This window comes from Meriones unguiculatus, chromosome 9, assembly GCF_030254825.1.
Source record: "Meriones unguiculatus strain TT.TT164.6M chromosome 9, Bangor_MerUng_6.1, whole genome shotgun sequence".
Lineage (NCBI taxonomy): Eukaryota > Metazoa > Chordata > Mammalia > Rodentia > Muridae > Meriones > Meriones unguiculatus.
Genome location: NC_083357.1, coordinates 99,415,615 through 99,434,184, shown reverse-complemented (window position 1 = coordinate 99,434,184; position 18,570 = coordinate 99,415,615). Strand labels below are relative to the sequence as shown.

The 18,570-nt window shown below is 45.7% G+C and overlaps 1 protein-coding gene across 5 annotated transcripts; it reads right to left on the bottom strand.

Moving 5' to 3' along the window:
- Positions 1-6,928: 6,928 nt before the first annotated feature.
- Positions 6,929-15,871, bottom strand: Acod1 (aconitate decarboxylase 1). Of its 5 annotated transcripts, XM_021641241.2 has the most exons (5): positions 15,778-15,871; positions 12,879-13,040; positions 12,059-12,148; positions 10,574-10,779; positions 6,929-9,057 (listed from the first exon to the last, which is right to left on the bottom strand). In XM_021641241.2, the coding sequence occupies exons 1-5, from the start codon at positions 15,784-15,786 to the stop codon at positions 8,073-8,075; spliced, it is 1,452 nt and encodes a 483-aa protein (XP_021496916.1). In that variant the 5' UTR covers positions 15,787-15,871; the 3' UTR covers positions 6,929-8,072. The 5 variants fall into 5 exon arrangements, with proteins under 5 accessions (XP_021496916.1, XP_021496918.1, XP_021496920.1 ...); XM_021641243.2 differs by lacking the exon at positions 12,059-12,148; XM_021641245.2 differs by lacking the exon at positions 15,778-15,871 and having other exon boundaries at positions 12,022-12,148; positions 12,830-12,923.
- Positions 15,872-18,570: the final 2,699 nt, after the last annotated feature.

The window sequence follows — 18,570 nt, the reverse complement described above, 5'->3', positions numbered from 1 at the left end:
CTAGTCATTAAAACAGTTGGTTAATCAAGGAGGAAGGAAAACATGAAAGGAATGTTCCTGAAGAATCGTTTCTACCTTATTTAAATGTGTATGTTTATCTGTGTGTATATAGTCTACATGGGTGCAGGTACCTGTGGATACCAGAAGAGGGCATCTGATCCCCTGGAGCTGGATTACAAACGGTTATGAATGGCTCAGTGTGGGTGCCTGGAGCTCTTCCCAGTGGTCAGCAATTTTCCTACCCACTGAATAATCTTTGTGTGCCTTTGTGTTTCTTAGAGAAATCTGATGCAGAAATTAAAAGCACCAGTGATTAAAATAAATATATAAACGAAAAAAAAAAACTTCGAGTTTCACCGCTGGAACTCGAGAAGTTCAAAATTTTATTGTGTGAAAACAAAACAAAAAAAAAACTGAAAAAAAAAAAGATGGTGTCAATACTGACATTCTTTTTTGCACTGTTTCTAGGAAGTTCCTATCCACTAATCCTACAAAGACGAGAATCCACTTACTTTCTTTGCCAGTTCTTTTCGAGATAACCCTCCCCAGCCCACGCCAAGTTATTAAAAACTAGTTTATGCTTCTCTGTCGCTCTCTACCAGGGAAGAGGAAATGACAGGGCCCGCAGGGTTCACCTGGTATTTGTTGAGCAGAATTGGAGAGCGCCGGCCCCTACAGCCGCCGCCAGGGGGCGCGCGCCCTACTGCAGAGCCAGGCTGTGAGACCTGCTGCAGCCTGGCTCCTTCCTGGCCTCGGTGGCTTGCAAGAACAAGTAGCCCAAGTAGTGCATCTAGGGAGGCTGGACTATGAGCAGGGCCGCTGGTTCCTAAAATGGGCGGGGGCGGGGCACGTCTTTTATTTTGCTCTGCTTTGTCTTGTTGACTGTAGCCAACACTTGGCCCACTGCCCAGTCCCCCTGAGAGCTGAGCTTCAGAAAGGAAGAAGGGTCCACGGTTATCAACGGCCAAACAGGAGAGAAACCAGCCCGTATTTCACCCTCAGCAGCCTCTAACACACTGTCTCCTCTCTGCTAGTGCCGTTTTCTTTTCTTTTCTTTTCCTTTCTTTCCTTTCCTTTTCTTTCTTTTCTTCCTCTTCCTTCTATTTATTTTTTGGTGAAATACACATAGCATAAACCGCTGTAACTGCTTTGCGTGTGTCAGAGCCAGTGGGATAGCTATGCAGCCCCAACATCTCCGTCATCCAGCTCCAGAATGTTTTCATCTCCTGTAAATGAAACCGCATTCATTAGACAGTGACTTTGTCTTCTCCTCTCGTGTCAGCTTCCGGTGACATCTACTCTGCTTTCTCCGTGCATTTGCCTCTTCTGCGTAACTCATAAGCAGAGCCACACACTGTATCTTCTTTTGTGTCTCGCTTCTTTCTCCGAGCCTGTGTCTTGTTCACTTATGTTGTAGCACCTTCGTCAATTTCCTTAGGATTAATCTATCACAAGGGAGTGTGCATGTACCAGTGTGAGTCTGTTTTTAATTGCTCAGTGTAAGTGCAAAACTCCTAATTATGTTGTTAATACTTATCCCTACATCCACAGATAAGGACAGCCCTCAGTCCTCACCGAAGAAACGTCTCTGCAATAGCTGGAGAAAACCACAACCGATCAAAATACAGAGAACAAGCGGCCGTGTGGTGGCCAGTTCCGACGGATCCATCTACCACACTGACACCTCATACTTCTGGCCCAGAGAACATCATGGAAGAGGGGGTGGAAACACTCTTAACAGCCAGAGGGTCAGGACCTCTGCTGTGAGAGCGCATCTCCTGAGAAGGAAGGGGAGGCCACACCCATGAAGTCTTAACAACAAGGCTGTTGAAACAAGACTGAACAAGAACAACACTGATAGGCAGGTGAAGGTGGAAGGGGGAGGCTCTCAGACAAGGAACTTCGGGTAACTAGGGAATGCATGCCGAGAGCAGGGGAAACGGTCTGCTCTGAGGTAAAGCACGCTGATTGGTTATCCACTACCAAGTAATCAGCCCTGAAGTCTGTATACTTATGAGTAATATTATACAGCCTGAGCAGATTATAGTTATATATTTAGGTGTGTGTGTGTGCATGTAATAATTAAAGAAAAAGAGGCCCTGAATTTAAGAGAGCGCAGATGAGGTATACGGGTGTGTGTGTGTGAATTATATATTAATTAAAAAAAATAAACAATTATCTACAAAGCAGACCTAACTATGTATGGCTCTCTCTGTAAAACCCAGCCTTTTGTGATTGCCTAGTCTCTTTCTGTATAGCTCTTATTTTCTCCCTCTGGAGGGCACCCCCACTTTCTATCCTGTGGCTGTGTTGGGATATTTACAGCTGGAGTGGCTGGGAGACATTCAGAAATTATTTCATGTTTCTGCTTGGTTTACTGGTTTGTTTTGTTTTTAATCCATGCAGAGACACCATTTGCCTTTACTTCTCATTTTGAGGATGAAGGCATTTGCTCCCAAAGCCAAGCAGATTCATGAGAGAGGCCAGCAGAGGAGGAGAGACATGTGTGGGAGGAAAGTGCAGGGATAGCCTTGGGGACACATGCCTGAGATCTGGCAGACTTTCACTTCCCTGTCCCGCTGCTGTCGGTGTACCTGGTGAGTTAGCCTAAAGCTGTGAGGTGAAATACTCATTTTAATGGATGCTCACTAACTTCTGGAAAGGGCTGCATGTGCCCCTGACGTCTTGAAACATTTTGTGTCTATCTAGCACAGATCTGTGGTACTCTGACTTTGCTGCTCCTGAAAACCAACTGGAGTGCTTTAAAAACAAAACAAACAAAACAAAAACAAGACAACAAAAACAAAAAAGTGCCTGGCCCACACCTGAGGCCAGTTGCGGCAAACTTTCTTGGATGGAAATCAGTAATAATGCTTAATGCTTTTCAAAGCACCCAGGGGATTCCCCAGCGCTCCAGCTGACACACTTTTGCTTTCCAAAACTTGACAGGGTGCATGCTGTCACCTGCAGATTCTTTCAGGGGTACATGGTGGTGGTGAGATAAAGGCCACGCTTTGAAGCCCAGAGGCTTTGGAGACCACATGGAGAGTTTGCGTTTTGGGGACCCTTTCATTGCAAGCATCAGTTTTTGATCAACGATGTCACTTCCTCAAATAAAAGATAGATTTATAAGTGTTTCATATTTTTGACTTATTTACTTATTTTCTTTATTTGTGACAGAACTACTGTGTAGTGCTGGCTGGCCTGGAACTCACGATGTAGCTGAAGCTGGCCTTGAACTCACAGAGATCCACCTGCCTCTTCCTCTAGAGTGCTGGGGTTTAAGGAGTGTACTGCCACACCCTGCCCTGTGGTTATACCTTTATCTTTCTCTTCCAAAATAAAGAATTTAAAAGTTACAGTAGAGTCTAATTCTTACAATTTTAAGACACTCCGGATATATCTCATAATGAGAATTGGAATTCATTCTGTGGTAATTGGTCTTGTCAACTTTTAGAAACATCTGGGAGATACACCTCTCTGTGGGCATTTCCAGAGAAGAACACCCTCAGGATGGGCAGCCCAGGGTCTGAGGAAGAAGCAGAGCCCACCTGCCTACCCTCCTTTTTCCTGAGTGAAGGGGTCAACTGCAGCCATCGCCATACTCTCCTCGAGCCAGACTCCAGCTTCCTTGAACTTCGAATGTGGTCTGAACACTAGGGACTCTGCAGAAGTGCCGGGATTACGGGCGCGTGCCACTGCACCTGGCTATTTTTATTCTTAGGTTATAAAAGTTTACATCTGTGGGGTCCACTTGGCATTCCTGGAGCTCCACTGAAGCCATGACAATCCCAAGGGTCTCCTGTCATTTATTATGTATCACCTTTATCAAAGGAGCTCTCCTCAAATCTGTCAGTTATAAGTTGCTCCATTGACTTTTAATTTTGAGATTATAATGTACTTACACATCTCCTTTACCTTTCCTTCCTTCAAACCCTTCCTCCCCACTCTCCTTCAAATTCATGGTCTCTTTTTCTGCTAATTGTTATTGCATCCATATATGCACATGTATATACATATTTATCCGTAAGTGTAACCTGCTCAGTCTGTATAATGTTACATGCATGTATGTTTTCAGGGCTGACCATTTGGTATTTGATAATCAAGTTTTTGTGCCCTTGAATGGGGAAGCTCAGCTCTCCCACTCTCTTCATTCCTTCACTGCCTTCATTCCTTCCTTCTTTGTGCAGGGTTGAGGCCTAGTGCATATTGACTTTTAAAAATGGAAGGGAATTGATTAATTCAAAGTCATTGTCAGCTGAAGAAGACAATTAAAGATTCCGATCATGTTACTGACCATACTCTGATTCTTTTTCAAAAGTGAAATTATGAGTATGGATGTTTTGCCTGCATCACATGTGTGGCTGTGTATCACGTATGTGCTTAGTGTCTAAGGACTCCAGAAGAGGGGGTTGGATCTTCTGGAACTGGAGTTACAGACAGCTGTAGGCTACCATGTGGATACTGGGAATTTTTTGTACTCAGGCCATCTGGAAGAGTAACAAGTGCTATTAGCTGCTGAGTCGTCTCTCCAGCCTACTCCAGTTCTTACTATTTTAGCTCTACGTATTTACGGAGCACAGTGTGACAATTCAACATGTGTATCCGATGCAGCAATCCCATCACATCCCCTCAGCTTTTGCCAAAAAATCAGGTCTAAATTCTCCTCAGCTTGCCTGGCTCCTCCTGTCTTTTCAGGTGGGCGGCCTAGAAGACCATTAGCTGATAAGGGCTGCACTGTTTACAGTCCTGGGAAGAGGCCTCCACTCCTTCCTGGGTACCAGGAAACCCCTCAGTGGTTGCATCTGGCCTGGCCTGGCCTGGCCTGGCAGCTGTACACGTCCTGCTTTTGAAGCCTCAGCAGTCCGGGCCATGACACACAGGGAAGCAGAGGTTGCATTTCCTGAGAGGTGAGAAGCTTTGCCCTACTTTCTCTCTTCCTCCCTCCCACATATAAACATCACTGCTATTCTGACAGCGTGACACATTAGCTTTTATTACAAAGCTAGACTATGATGAGCCTAGTGACTGGCCTCAGGGGTGGCGGTGGGGATGGCAATGAACTGTGTTTGTAAGGTGGTAAGAACTGGTGTATTCTTTCAAAGTACATTGGCTTTCTCTGAAAGAAAATAAATTCAGTGTAGTAACTCCATAGTAAATCGTGGTTGCTTTAACTATTTCCTATTGATGTTTGTAGATTCACTCTTCGTTTGCCTATTTAGCTGGGTATCTAAATGAAAGCTTTGTTAGTACTGTTTGTTTGTTTGTTTGTTTTTGACATGTGCAGGGTCTGTGAGCTTCCTTGGAGATTTTAACCCTCCTCTCCACCACACTGTCAGATGCCCAAGAGCCCTTTGCTCCTACTCCCGCTGCTCCCTTCTGATAGGTCAAAGATCCTGGGGGAATCCAGGATGTAAGTAAGCCTCAGAGGGACGCTACCAGCAACATGGCGCTGACTTGTATGTTCGCAGCCTGGCCCTTTGGTAATGTTTCTAGGGAGACAGGAAGGAAGTGGGTGTTTACAGCACGTTCAGAGGAGATAATTAGAAGAACTTGTCCAAGTAAAAATATTTTGGCTCTGACCAAATGAACCGCATAGGCCACGGCTTGGTAGGAACTTCAAGCCTGAGCTCCGCCATACCTGGGGAAGCAGCATTCAACTATTCCGTCCATGACTTCTTCGAGTGAGCACACTTCGTTTTGAATTTTCACTTTTTAAAAGAAAAGCAACACTGTCGTGCCACATTTCAAGCAGATGGGCTCCTGGATCCTCCCGACTTTCCCTTGAACCTCCGGGGAGGCTCCTGCCTCGGCATCGGAAGTACCTGCCGCTTGCTTTGTGACAGGAGCGCCAATAAAAAGCAGGGAGGATTCATGTGAGCAGGGATGTAACCTTTTGCACTTACGAGTGAGCTAGAAGGCTGAGCTAATTTTAGTTCTCTTGTGTTCTTTGTGGTCACATAAAGCCATGGCGTTTTAGAGGTTATGTATCATACATTGTTTCCATGTGCTATAGAGCTAGAAGCAGTTGGTGCCAAAGAGTATAGTAGGCACTGGGCCAGTTGCTTGTAAAACACTCAACTGTTCCACAAACACACCGAATTCTTACTTTCCATCAACTATTCAAGTCCTGGGACTTCACCTATTGTTCTTTACCTTATTTTTGAGGCAGGATATTTCACTGAACCTGCAGGTCAGTGCTGTGGCTAAACTGGCTGGCCTGTGAGCTCCCAGCATCCTGCCATCTCAGACTCCCCAGGGCTGGGGTGACCTGTGCAGGCCAGCATGCCTGGCTTTTCCCGTGGATACTGGGGATCTGAAAGGAGAAGACTCTCATGTGATGTGGACTGCTGTCCTGCTTTGGACCCTGAGAACACAACTTAGTTCTCAGAAGTTGACACCCACACCAGGACAGGAAAACGGCAAGAGCAGGCACAGAGGTGGCAAGAGCAGGCACAGAGGTGCTTCTTGTCCAGTCACATTAGATTGCAAGCTCTTGAGGACTGGAGACCTGTTTCATTGGTTGTCCTACCATCTACCTGTACTAGGTACATCCCTCGGTGTGTATTAAGTCCTCACTATCATTGCTAATTGAATAACAGGCTAGCATTTATCCACAGTACCTGAGGAGGTCTCCCATACAAGTTACCATAGACCTTAGAATGACACCCAGCAATGAAGGGAATAAATTACTGAACCCAAATGGAAGATTTAAGTAACGGAAGCCAAGCATATGTGACTATCTATTGTAGGTCTCTGTGTGAGATGGGTTGAAAAGACAAAACAATATTTTAAAAGCTCACATTGGGCTATATATTGGAGGTGGGCATGGGGACTTATATCAAATAGATACGAAGGAATTTTTAGCAGTAATAGTGGTATTCCAAAACTCAATTATGGCAATGTTAACACAAATTTACTAAATGTCTTTGAACTGTACACTTCAAGTGGGTGATTAATAAAACATCAATAAAACTGCTAAGCATTTTTTAAAAGCATGGTCTAACAATCTTGGTTCTACCTAGCTAGAGCATTTCTTGTTTTTGTTTGTTTGTATTTTGAATTATAGATATTCCCAGTATTCTATAATTTTATATGATGATTTCCAAACATCTTGTTTGATTGATTTTTTTAAATACACATCTTTTTACTTCTTGTCTCTTCTTCCTTTGTATTATCGTTTTTTGTTTTTTTGGTTTCTTTCTAGTTATATGAACTGGGAACTGATATGTTCTGTTGAAGTTCTCAAATGGTCACCCAACACATTTCCATGTAAATGCTTACAAGTCAACACAGGGAGCTAAGACTTGTTCTTTTCTTGAAAACACCAGGAATTCAGAAAACGTTCACCATGATTGCTAATGTGACCTCTGTATCTTTTATAGTCGATGTTTTCATTACTCACACAGTTATATCTTTACACTTTTGATTTTTTTTATTGTGCCTCTGAATTGTCGTATTTTCTCACAATAATTTTTTGAGCTAACAGACCATCTATCATAAAGAATAAAAGCATGGGTCCTAAGCCAAACTGCTTCCCTACTCCATCCTAGACTGCCTTATCTCTGCAGAAGAGAAGCTGAAGCAGAGGGTTCTTGGCTACATATCCAGGGCTATGTACGGTAAAAAAAAAAAAAAAAAAAAAAAAAAGAGGCAGCAGTTGCTGCCTCCAATCAGCCATTTCAGAGAGGAGGGTGAGACAGTGAGACAGTGAGACAGTTCCCACCCTCTCTGGATCTGCTGTGGCCAGACCACGCTTGCTGCTCCACCTACAGCCAGAAGCACACAGGTTCAACTTCCTCTACACCTGTGAAGTTCCCAGAGTTAATAAATAATTCCTCAGAGAAGATTAAAAGTGGACCACAGGTGCTTTAGACTTTACCCTTTCGAATACACAGCAGATCTTGTTTCTTGAATATTATCTTGAAGGTAGTAGAAATGGTCCTATCAGACTTACAGGACTCCTTTCAAATACAGTTATCTCTGTTTCTGGACTCTCTACCTTGCTCTCTCATTGCTGGAGAAGATGGAGCAATAAAGCAAATGTTGTATCTCTTCTAGTGCTAAGTTGTTCAGATGGGCAGGGTTGTGCGATGGAAGGAGACCATGCCGGAGAGTTTTGAGACCTCCTCTTGGGCATAGGGTCCTCTCAGAAGTGTGGTTAACATGGAGCAGTCTTCTAGGTCTTCTAGACTTTCGACCACCTTCAAAAGGCTTTCCACTGTGTCCCTGCAGAGAACCTTTGAGGCATTGGTGCGGAACTTCTTCTGCAGGTCCTCCTGGCTCAGCGGTTTCCTCCAGTGACCGTAGAAGGTGTCGGAGCGCTCGGTGAAGGTGGTTCCATCCTTTAGAGTGATGCTCATTTCACAGTACAGTGTGTTGAAGCTTGGCAGGTTGTCAGGAGGGTGCTCCAGCACCACCTTCTCGAGCAGCTCTCTCACCTGAGGCCTGTTGATGTGCTGGCTCTGGAAGGATGGCACAGTGACGCTACCATCGAGCAGCATGGCACAGGCCACATACTGGAAGGAATGGCGGGCTTCATGCTCTGAGTCTGGGAAGGGCCTGTTTACATACTGGACATCAGGGACCCTGAGCACAATTCTCTCGATGTGGTCAGCAGGAAGCAGGGTTCCTTCTGAAGTCACAAGGTGTTTTCTCACAGCCGCAGCTCCATCTGCCACCCAGTGGGTAGCCAGGTGGGCCGGGAAGCTCTTGAAGGCTACATCCTGCTGATCCAGCAGCCAGATATGAGAATCCAGGCTTGGAAGGTCTTTGGGGGAGTAGTTGGCATAGAAGGCACCAAACCCTGACCCTAGGTCTAAGATCTTCTTGTTGCCTTGGAGACCCATCATTGCCAGAAATGTGGCTTCCATCCCATGCTTGGCTGCATTGCCAATGTGAAGGGGCTTGGTCTGAGTGGCAGCATTTGCTATGGGTGCCCCAGCATGAGAAACAGCAATAGCCAGGGCCTCTCGGCACTTTGTCAAGCTGAGCCCTAAAAACTTGGATGCGGCAGCAGCACTTCCCAAAGTCCCCACCACAGAGGGAGGATGAAACCTGAAAGGCAAAGGAAAGAAATTCAACTGATGTTGAAATCTGGATGTTGTAATCAGAAAGGGTGCGGCCATCTTCCAGCTGTTTTCCGGCAAAGCTGGGCCTCTGCTGGTCCAGTGGGATATCTTCCTTATCCTGGATCTTGGCCTTCACATTCTCAATGGTGTCACTGGGCTCCACCTCCAAGGTGATCCACCTCCAAGGTGATGGTCTTGCCAGTCAGGGTCTTCACGAAGATCTGCATGCCGCCCCTCAGGTGGAGACCAGGTGCGGCCATCTTTCCACTGGAGGTGGAGCCCAGTGACACCATTGAGAATGTGAAGGCCAAGATCTAGGATAAGGAAGGCATCCCACTGGGCCAGCAGAGGCCTAGCTTTGCCGGCAAACAGCTGGAAGATGGCCGCACCCTTTCTGATTACAACATCCAGAAGGAGTCGACCCTGCACCTGTCCTCTGCCTGAGGGGTGGCATGCAGATCTTCATGAAGGCCAAGATCCAGGACAAGGAGGGCATCTCCCCCCAAGCAGCTGAAAGATGGCTGCATTCTTTCTGATTACAACATCTGGAAAAGTCAGCCCTGCTCCTTCTGAGGGTTGGCTGTTCTTCAGTCTGCATTCCCAGTGCTCAGCTGTTGATGGGTTACCCATATATACCAAGTTCCAGCTGTTCACAGTAGCTGGGGTTCTCTCACAAGACCTGCACAAGATCAAGCCAGAGGAGGAGACCCCACCCTCCAGGAGAAACATTGATGACTTCTGAGGGACGGAGACTCGCTCTCCTTCCAGGATGTGCCTGTTGGTCGGTTGCTCGCGCCCTCACAGATAGTCACACACCTGGTGTGTATGGGAGCAGCACTAATGGACTCAGGGTTACTAAAGGGAAAAATTAAAAAGAGGGTATTCATCTGAGAGGAAGATGAAGTGGGAGGACACAATGAGGCGGGAGGATCGGACCGAGGACATGATCAACACACAACGGATAAATTATGGAACTTTCAGAGAATAAAAATGCAATTATAAAATTATGGGGCTGGAGAGATGGTCCAACACTTAAGAGCATGTATTGTTCTTGCAGAGGCCCCAAGTTGGGTTCCAAGACTTACAACTCACAGCTGCCTGTAACTCCAGCTTGAGGGGCATCCAGCGATACCCAGGATGCAGGCGATAGGAATCACCTTAGACTGACAGGCCTCCAAGTTATCTCCTGGTTTTTGCAGCTAAGTTGGCTTTATAAGCCCAAGGGAAGTTTTCAAAAATCAATTCCAGGTCCCAGCTTCCTATATAGACATAGGACTTGTTCTTTTTTGTTTGTTTGTTTTGTTTTTTGTTTGTTTGTTTGTACTAGCATGCACCACCACACTGGTGACATAAGGCTTGTTCTACGGCTAAGAATGGTGTTGTTTGCGGCTGCAAGGGTAACGGTTTTCCAGAGCCAGCCTGTAATCCAGACAGCGCTGCACAGCCAGCTCCTGACCGACAGAGGGCAGTGTGGCTCTCCTTGATGGGCACAGTCTCCGTACCTCTTTGGTATGTCCTTGGCTTCCTCGGAGAAGTGCAGCAGTCGCCCTTGTACTTCAATACCAACATTGAATGCCAGCAGCAGGTCAAGGCCAGAAGCCTTTGGCGTCTCAGGCAGGGCTTCTGATAAGGCTGTGAGGACAGGTAGGACGGCTCCAGAAGGGTGGGTGGCAGGGTGCCATGTGTCGTCGAAATCCATGGAGTGAACCTGTACGAACAGACACAAAAAGCAAATGCCCTCAAAAAAGCCCTTAAATGCGCTGCCTGTTGGACTGGCTTTTAATTTAGCCATGATCTTGAGAGACTGGGGGGACCCTGTTATCTGAAATTTTACATCCTAAAAACTGACCGTGATTATTTTTTCTTTTAAAAAAGTATTTATTTTTGTTGAAAAAAATTCATAGAATATCCTTTGATCATGGTTTTCCCTCCCTCAACTCCTGCCAGATCCTCCCCTCCTCCCAACCCAGTCTGCTTCATGATAGTTGCCCTGCTCCTTTGTCAGAGGAAGGCAGGACCTTGGAGAGTAGCTAGTGATTTCCTGGAGGATGCTGAGCCCCACCCACGAGCTCCTGGGAAGATCTATACTCTTCCTCACAATGCTGCCCTTTCCTTCTCCCTCCACCTTTTAAACAAGTGGCACTAAAAACTTAATATCACTTGTTATGTATCGGACCATATATTTTTGTGTATCCGTCATCAAGTAATTTAAAAGTTTTATCAAAGTTGCAGGAACAGCAAAGAGGGCTCAAAGCTACATTAACTATGGAGCTGTATTTTAAAGTGAGTAGCCTACGTCCTACGGTTCTGTCCTTTTTAATCCCAGCCATTTATTTCTTCCATATATGAATCAGTAATAACCAGAAGTTCATTTAAACACAGATTTTCATGTCTACCTGCTGTGGCTGGTGTGTTTCTTACTGCCTGCAGGACATGCCAGTGGGTTTAGATCCACCAGAGGTCAGAGCTGTCCCCACAAGCTGGTTACTCTATCTCTAGAATCCTAACATGCTTATATCTGTATTATGTCCTCTGGGCTTTCTCTGACACGCAGGAAATAACATGAAAATTATCTATCAGATTAAAAGTTCTGATGTTTCATTGAGAAACTGGAGATCCTCTGCAGCCATTGTTTCTTTCTGAATAAATACCTGATGACTAAACAGAGACTGGGACCCAAGACAGTAGGACTCAAGAAGGCATTATGTTTGGATATTAGATTACATATACATCATACTTTTTTTTTTGCTATATCCATCCAAGGTCCAGAATTTAAATACTTTACAGTATTTTTAATCTAGACCCTTTCATTCCTTCTAATTTGTAAATTTTGGGGAAAAGTACCACTTTATTGTAGAAACATGAAACGAGGAGAAGGGGCAGGCCACTCCAGATCTCTGAACCTCAGTGACCTCATTTGGAAATCATTTTCCTGCCTCTGGCGTCATACCGATTTAATTCAAGAAAAGATGGGTAAACTTCCTTACAGCGACACCATTAACAAAAGCAGCATATGTGGGTGGGAGCCAGAAGTCTGGTCGCCCCCAAACGGTGCTGGAAGTATTGGAACTGTAGATCTGGAACAGAAGAAAATCCATTAGTGCAGCCATGTTCAGAGTTGGCATCTCAAGAGTTGCTCCTCATCCTGGAGGCACTGCATCAGGCCTCGCCCAACTCCTGTGAGGCCAGCCCGGCTGGCGGGAGGCCGCTCTTCCTTGACAAGGAATAGACAACACTGGTCTTGTCAGGGAGAGGACAGAGATCTGCTCATCCCCAAGTCACACTCTAGAAGCTCATGCAAGTGAGTCTGAATCCACTCTTATTTGATCTTGGGGTAAGTCTTGGAGGGTGGGAGATGGGATGGGGCAGACACGCTGTCCACACCAAGGGCATCCTGTTGAGGGTGGCTGCTGTATCTGCCAAGGACATGCCTACTTTCTGCTCAGGGCACTCGAGTAGACTTTTCTGCACTCGAGTAGACTTTTCTGCACTCGAGTAGACTTTTCTCTAGAGAAAGCTGCCTGTGCTAAGTTTTCACTTCTAAGATTTTCAGGTTGAAATGTACATTTAGTCGTACAAGTAGATAGCTGTGAGATATTGCCAATGAATGGTGTTAAGACTGAATTAGTAATGGATAGGAATGGAGTCTAAAGTAAGATGATGAGCCAGAGGAACTGTGTACGGAACGATGCCGCACACATCAAATGCAATCAGACTAAGCGGAGTAAGTTCGCCAAAGGCAGACTTCCGGAGCACACCTGTGCACGCGCTTGTTTTAATCTTGAAAACAGGCTTTGGACTTCTTACTTTACTATATTGCAAGACTTTCTGGAACACTTCAGTGCCTGTTCCCAGGAAACCGACGCCCAGAGAATCCAGGATCATTCTCTTGCTTCTCTGAATGACACTGTCTGTCAGGTGGTCCACCTTCAAGCCGTGAATCATTCTCGCAAAGCTTTCTGTGACAGACTTCAAAGAGAAAAAGGTTAAAACAGCGCACCCCTCTCTGTGTCCACTCGCTTCTTTTAAGACCTTCAGGTAAAGAGTTTTGCTCCGTGAGAAGAAACCTGAGGGACGTAATTGAGTTTCTTTCCTAAAAAGCGATATGAACTAGGCACCCACATCAGGTGTGAGGATGTGGAACTTTGCCCAGTCACAGTGATAACACAGGCGGCTCAGCACATGATGGCAACCGAGCATGACAGTGAAGGGAAGCCTAGACCGAGGGTGGGGGATGGAAGGACATTGCGGGTCATGACCACTGCTTGTAGAAGGTATTCTGCCTCTACTCACAAACCAGATACAACCCTCACCCCCCTCCAGGGCAGGATGATTCATGTATCTTAAGCGGTAGCAGAAGACTTTGCAATTCCTTTAAATACCAAGCTCTTCAGCGCACAGGTGATACCTTTGTTTCTTTGTGCCTTCACAGGAAAATATATTCAAAAAATAGCCAACTAGAAGGGGCATCTCACCACGTGATTAGCACTGAGTTTTTTTGCCTTTTTTAAAAATTTTATTTTTTATATTAATCACAGGTTATTTACTTTGTATCCCAGCCGTAGCCCCCTTCCTCATTCCTTCCCAATCCCACCCTCCCTCCCTTCCTCATCTTCTCCCTGCCCCTTTCCAAGTCCACTAACAGGGGAGGACCTCTTCCCCTTCCATCTGACCCTAGCTTATCAAGTCTCTTCAGGACTGGCTGCAATATCCCCTTCTGTGGCCTAGCAAGGCTGCTCTTCCCTTGTGAGGGGGGGTAGTGCAAGAGCTCGCCATTGAGTTCATGTCAGAAATAGTCCCTGTTCCCCTTACTAGAGAACCCACTTGGACACTGAGCTACCATGGACTATATCTGAGCAGGGGTTCTAGATTATATCCATATATGGTCCTTGGTTGGAGAAACAGTCTCATGAAAGACCCCTGTGCCCAGATATATTTGGTTCTTATGGAGCTCCTGTACTCTCCAGGTATTACTAACTCCCCCTTCTTTCATATGATTCTCTGCACTTTACTGAAGGTTTGGTTATGAGTCTTAATATCTGCTTTAATACACTGTTAGGCAGAGTCTTTCAGAGGCCCTCTGTGGTAGGCTCCTGTCTGTTACTTGTTTTCTCCTAACTCCAATGTCCATCCCATTTGTCTTTCTAAGTGAAAATTGGCCATCTTACCCCGAGTCCTCTTTCTTGTTTATCTTCTTTAGTTGTAAGCACTGAGTTCTTTTGAACTATTCATTAGTTTCCCTTTATACATCTGATGATCACACATTGCCTAACTTCCTTTCCATCTCCGACTGAAATATTGCTCATTTAAGAATAGCAGCCAGAAAACTTACCAGATTAGAGATTCTGAAGTGTCTAAGGTCTTTCACACTGGGCTCACTGTCAGAGTAGAGTCACAGAAATAGAACTCATGCCTATATAAAAATTTTCCACCTTTGCTACACACCAGCCTTTTCTTTCTTTCTTTTTCCCCCTTCTCTTCCCTTTCTTTTCTTCCCTTCCCTTCCTCCCCCTCCTTTTCCTTCTCTTTCCTTTCTTTTTCTTTCTGAGGCAGGGTCTTCTATGTGGCCTGGCTAGCCTGGACTCACTATCTAGCTTAGGCTGGCAGTGAACTTGTGACAATTCTCTTGCCTCAGCTGTAACCCCTTTATATTAGAGTCTTCAGATTTATCAGTCAGACAATAAATGGAATATTTGTTACATTTTTAAAGCTTTGACAGAAAACAAGGAAGCTTGGAGTAGAAGAAAGCAGAAGAGGAGATGGCCTGGATAGCAAAAGGGTACTGCATTGGATGTTTCTGGTGAGGGAAGAAAGCAATAATACTGCTTTTCCTGCTGGTAAATATTTTGATAAACATTTTACATGCATAAAAGGGAAGGAAGGAGAGAAAAGAACAGGTGTAATAATAACTTGTTGACGTAATTTCCAAGTACCAGTTGAACATTGGATGAACAACACGTGAGGGACAGCAGCATAGAACCCAAGGCCGTGGGGATGGCTTTAGAAGGACATGCCTATATGATTTATGACAGTGAGACCAGTGGGCTCCACTGATGCTGCCGAACATGATCTGTGAGCCAAAGAACAAACCTCCCCCTGACCTTGAAGGGAGAGACCATAAGGGGAATAATCACGGCTGCCCACACCGTGAGTCACACTTCATCTACAAGTCAAATGTCTCCCTGTCGCACTTGACTCTACAGTGGCATTTGTGTATCTTCTTAGTAAAATACTGTGACTAATGCGTGGATTAGAGCAGAGTATGGAGCTGTTTAATACGATATGTCAGGAGCCCTTGTGAGCTCACTATGCGTAGCCCCCTAAACTGCCAAGCCAGTGAGTGAGGCCATCTGACTCAAAAAGCCTAGCTGGAGACTGCAGGGAACTCGGCAGCAAATGGATAACCAGAGATGCAATGTGCCCACATCACACAGAGGACACAGAGAAAACCAAGCTTCAGGCTAGGGTTCTGTGAACTTACCACGACTACTTTCTTGCTAGGAGTAAGCTATGTGATCCTGTCTCTTATTTGTCAAACACTGGTGAGAACTAACGTACAGCTAATTAGGCAGCTCAGAGGCTAGGAGAGAAGCTGAGATGTCATTTCTACAGCAGAGCAGATAGCTATTAAAAGACCAATGGACTGAGAAGGGAAGAGTCAAGCCAGAAAAGCAGTTTAGGCAAGCTACACCAAATATCACAATACCTTGAGCATCGTGATGTTCTGGAGGGCAACTGAGGCTCAGGAGGGAACAGCAGGAGCAGTCACTGGCTGTGCGCCCTTAGTGGCCGTGTGCCTTTATACCCAACCATTGTCTACAGTTCCTTCCCCTTCACTTTTGTTTTTTACCAGGAAACTTCCAACATTTCAACACTTCCCAAATGACCTCACTTAAACTTCTTTTGTAATGATGTATTGAGCTCTCACTAAAAATGGAGAGTTGATGGGTGGAGGCTGCACAGTAGCCATGATCTTCTGATTCCTCACAGATATTAGAAAAATCTAGCTCATGATTAAAAATGGATGGACTGCTTAGCCAGAGGCTATGTATCAGAAGAACGCACACTCTCTTTACTAGGTTCCTCTCTCCTGAAAGTTTATCATAAGGGAATAGCAAGGATATGACAGGAGAAGAAATGGTCCCAGAACCCCAAGGGCAAGGAATCCCTAAGTGGTCTTCTCAACGACAGCCCACCACCCAGCAGTCAGGGAACCAGCTTCAGGGATTGATGTAAAACCCTGACTGTTCATGCCTGGAATGGTGAAAGTCATCGCTCACCAGTGGCTAGAGAGGTCATAAACCTTAGAGAAGGACCCTCTCCTGCCATTTTCCTAAGCCATTGCAACTTCAAGGTGCAGTTAAAATATGTTTCCTTATACCCAGCACAGCAGCTCTCACTCCTCCTCAAAGGTGGTCCTTTTTGCAGTGGATGGAGACTGGTCAAAATGCAGAGAATAGGTGAGCGTGGGGTGCCCAGCCCTAACCAGATTACCTACAATGAAACCCCTACACCCAGGGCTCAGAGACAATTGTGTAAAGAAGTAGCAACCCTGTCAGAGCCAGAGGACCAGGATGCCTGCTGCAAGATACCATTCTCTAAGGTGTAACGGGAGGCTGCTCCCAAGAAATGGCAACAAAGTAACAAAGTGTTCGCCAAGACAAGACCTGCATACCAGTATGCAGGTGTGCCAGCATGGACGGGCACTTCATAAGACTCTCCCCAAAGGAAGAGTGACAGGCAGCCGATGGCTCCTGAGAGAAGGAACAACAGTTTCCTCCAGGGATGTTATCCCTGCTATTACCCAGTGAGAATGCTCAGCCCTAAACACATGAACATATATGAACATATATGTAACCCTGAACAACTCATTAGGATACATATGTATATATATACATATCTGTAAATTATACATTGTTATATGGGTATGTATGCATGTGTATTGTGACAATAAAGCTAAAGGAGAAGTCATGAGTTTGTGAGGAATTGTTGCCGGAGTTGGAAGAGGAGAGGAGGGAGGGGTGGAAATGATGTCAATACATAAATAAAAAAAATTCTCAAAAAATGCAAACATCCAACATACACATACTTAAAACATCCAAACATACACATACACAGACACACACAAACATACCCCCCCCACACCAAGTAAGGAAACCAACCAACACAGCAACCTAAAGCCTTAGAGAAAGAACAAGGGAACATGAGAAAATGGAACATGAGACCTGAGGGGAACTTCTGGTAAGCTCATTGCCCCCCCTCCCCCACTTAGAGCTGACAGCCTTTCCTTGATTGGCTCCGTTTTGCAACCTATTTTCATGCACCCAGATTTGGCTCATCAGGGGCCACCTGGTTCCATGCAATAGAGGAGAACTCTGGAAAAATCTGCCTTCACAGATTGTTCCTTGGAAGAGAGAGCAGAAAGACTTCAGAACCACGTGCTCAGACAGGCCAGTTCTGGCTCTCTGCAGTCTCCTGGTTCTGACCTGTGTCGTGGCCCTCACAGGCTCCTCCTCTTTGCAGAAGAGGAAGGCTAAAGACAGAGTCCTTCTCTGAGCTGGCTCCCTACCTGGTCAGAGCTTGGCTCTCAGACAGTCTCCTGGGAAAGAATGCCTCTGAAGTTGTCTGGAGAGGAGGCAGACTAGTTAAGAGTCTTGCGACATGGGGGGCTTCTGGCCCAGGCAGGGAGCTGGCTCAGACCAGCCTCCAGGACTCCACCTGCAGCTTCAGGTTGGGAGACTCATTCTTCTCAGTCTCCAAGGCTCTGCATTTTGGCTGCAGAAGGGAATTCATCTTTGCAACTATTTGAAATCTCTAAGGTGCATTGCTTCAGAGACTTGCAGAGATATGCAACTCAAGCTTTCAAGACCTGCCAGAGACAGGAGATATGCTACGCCTGTTACCCCTGTCAACCATCACTCTGCCAGGGATTGCTGTTGGCCAGCACCCCAAAGCAGTCCAAGAGCTTTCAAACTGGAATACGAGCCAACGGTCCTCTGGCTGTCACCCTGAAGCCTGCTGAGAGCACAGAGCTGTGGCACTCAGGTCGAATCTAAGTTGGCATCCTGCGGCCGCCAAGGATCTCAGAGCACCCACTTTTCTGCTTGAGCTTTTACTCTCTTCTTTGAACTGTTCCAACGTGGCAAAAGTTTCCTAGTAAGCTGTCTGCTTACTTCCTTCTTGAAGGTACGAAAGTCAAGAACTTGATACTGGAGGATTAACCATCTCAGCTGGTGCATTGGCTGGAAATTCAACAATGGGAGAACCAATGGGAAGCCAACAGGAATCGTTGCAATCAACAGAACCTTTTCGGAATGCCGACAGAGATGGACTTGGCCATGCTTCTGTTGTTTGGAGCATCTGTAGTTCTTTAGCGCAAAACACCAGGACTCTGTAAACGATTATTAGCACAGCTGCCAGTCTCTGGTGTCAGAGGTTGGGCTTGCTGAAATGAGCCTGATCAATCCCCCTGCTAGGAACGTTAGTCTTGTTTCTCCTG

Bases quoted from the DNA above. Each gene is read 5' to 3' on its own strand.
- Acod1 (XM_021641241.2), bottom strand. The intron at 10,780-12,058 runs GTAAGGAAGTTT...CTGTTCGTACAG, and splicing joins CTTTTGTTAATGGTGTCGCT to GTTCACTCCATGGATTTCGA. The intron at 9,058-10,573 runs GTACGGAGACTG...TTTGCCTTTCAG, and splicing joins GCCAAGGACATACCAAAGAG to GTTTCATCCTCCCTCTGTGG.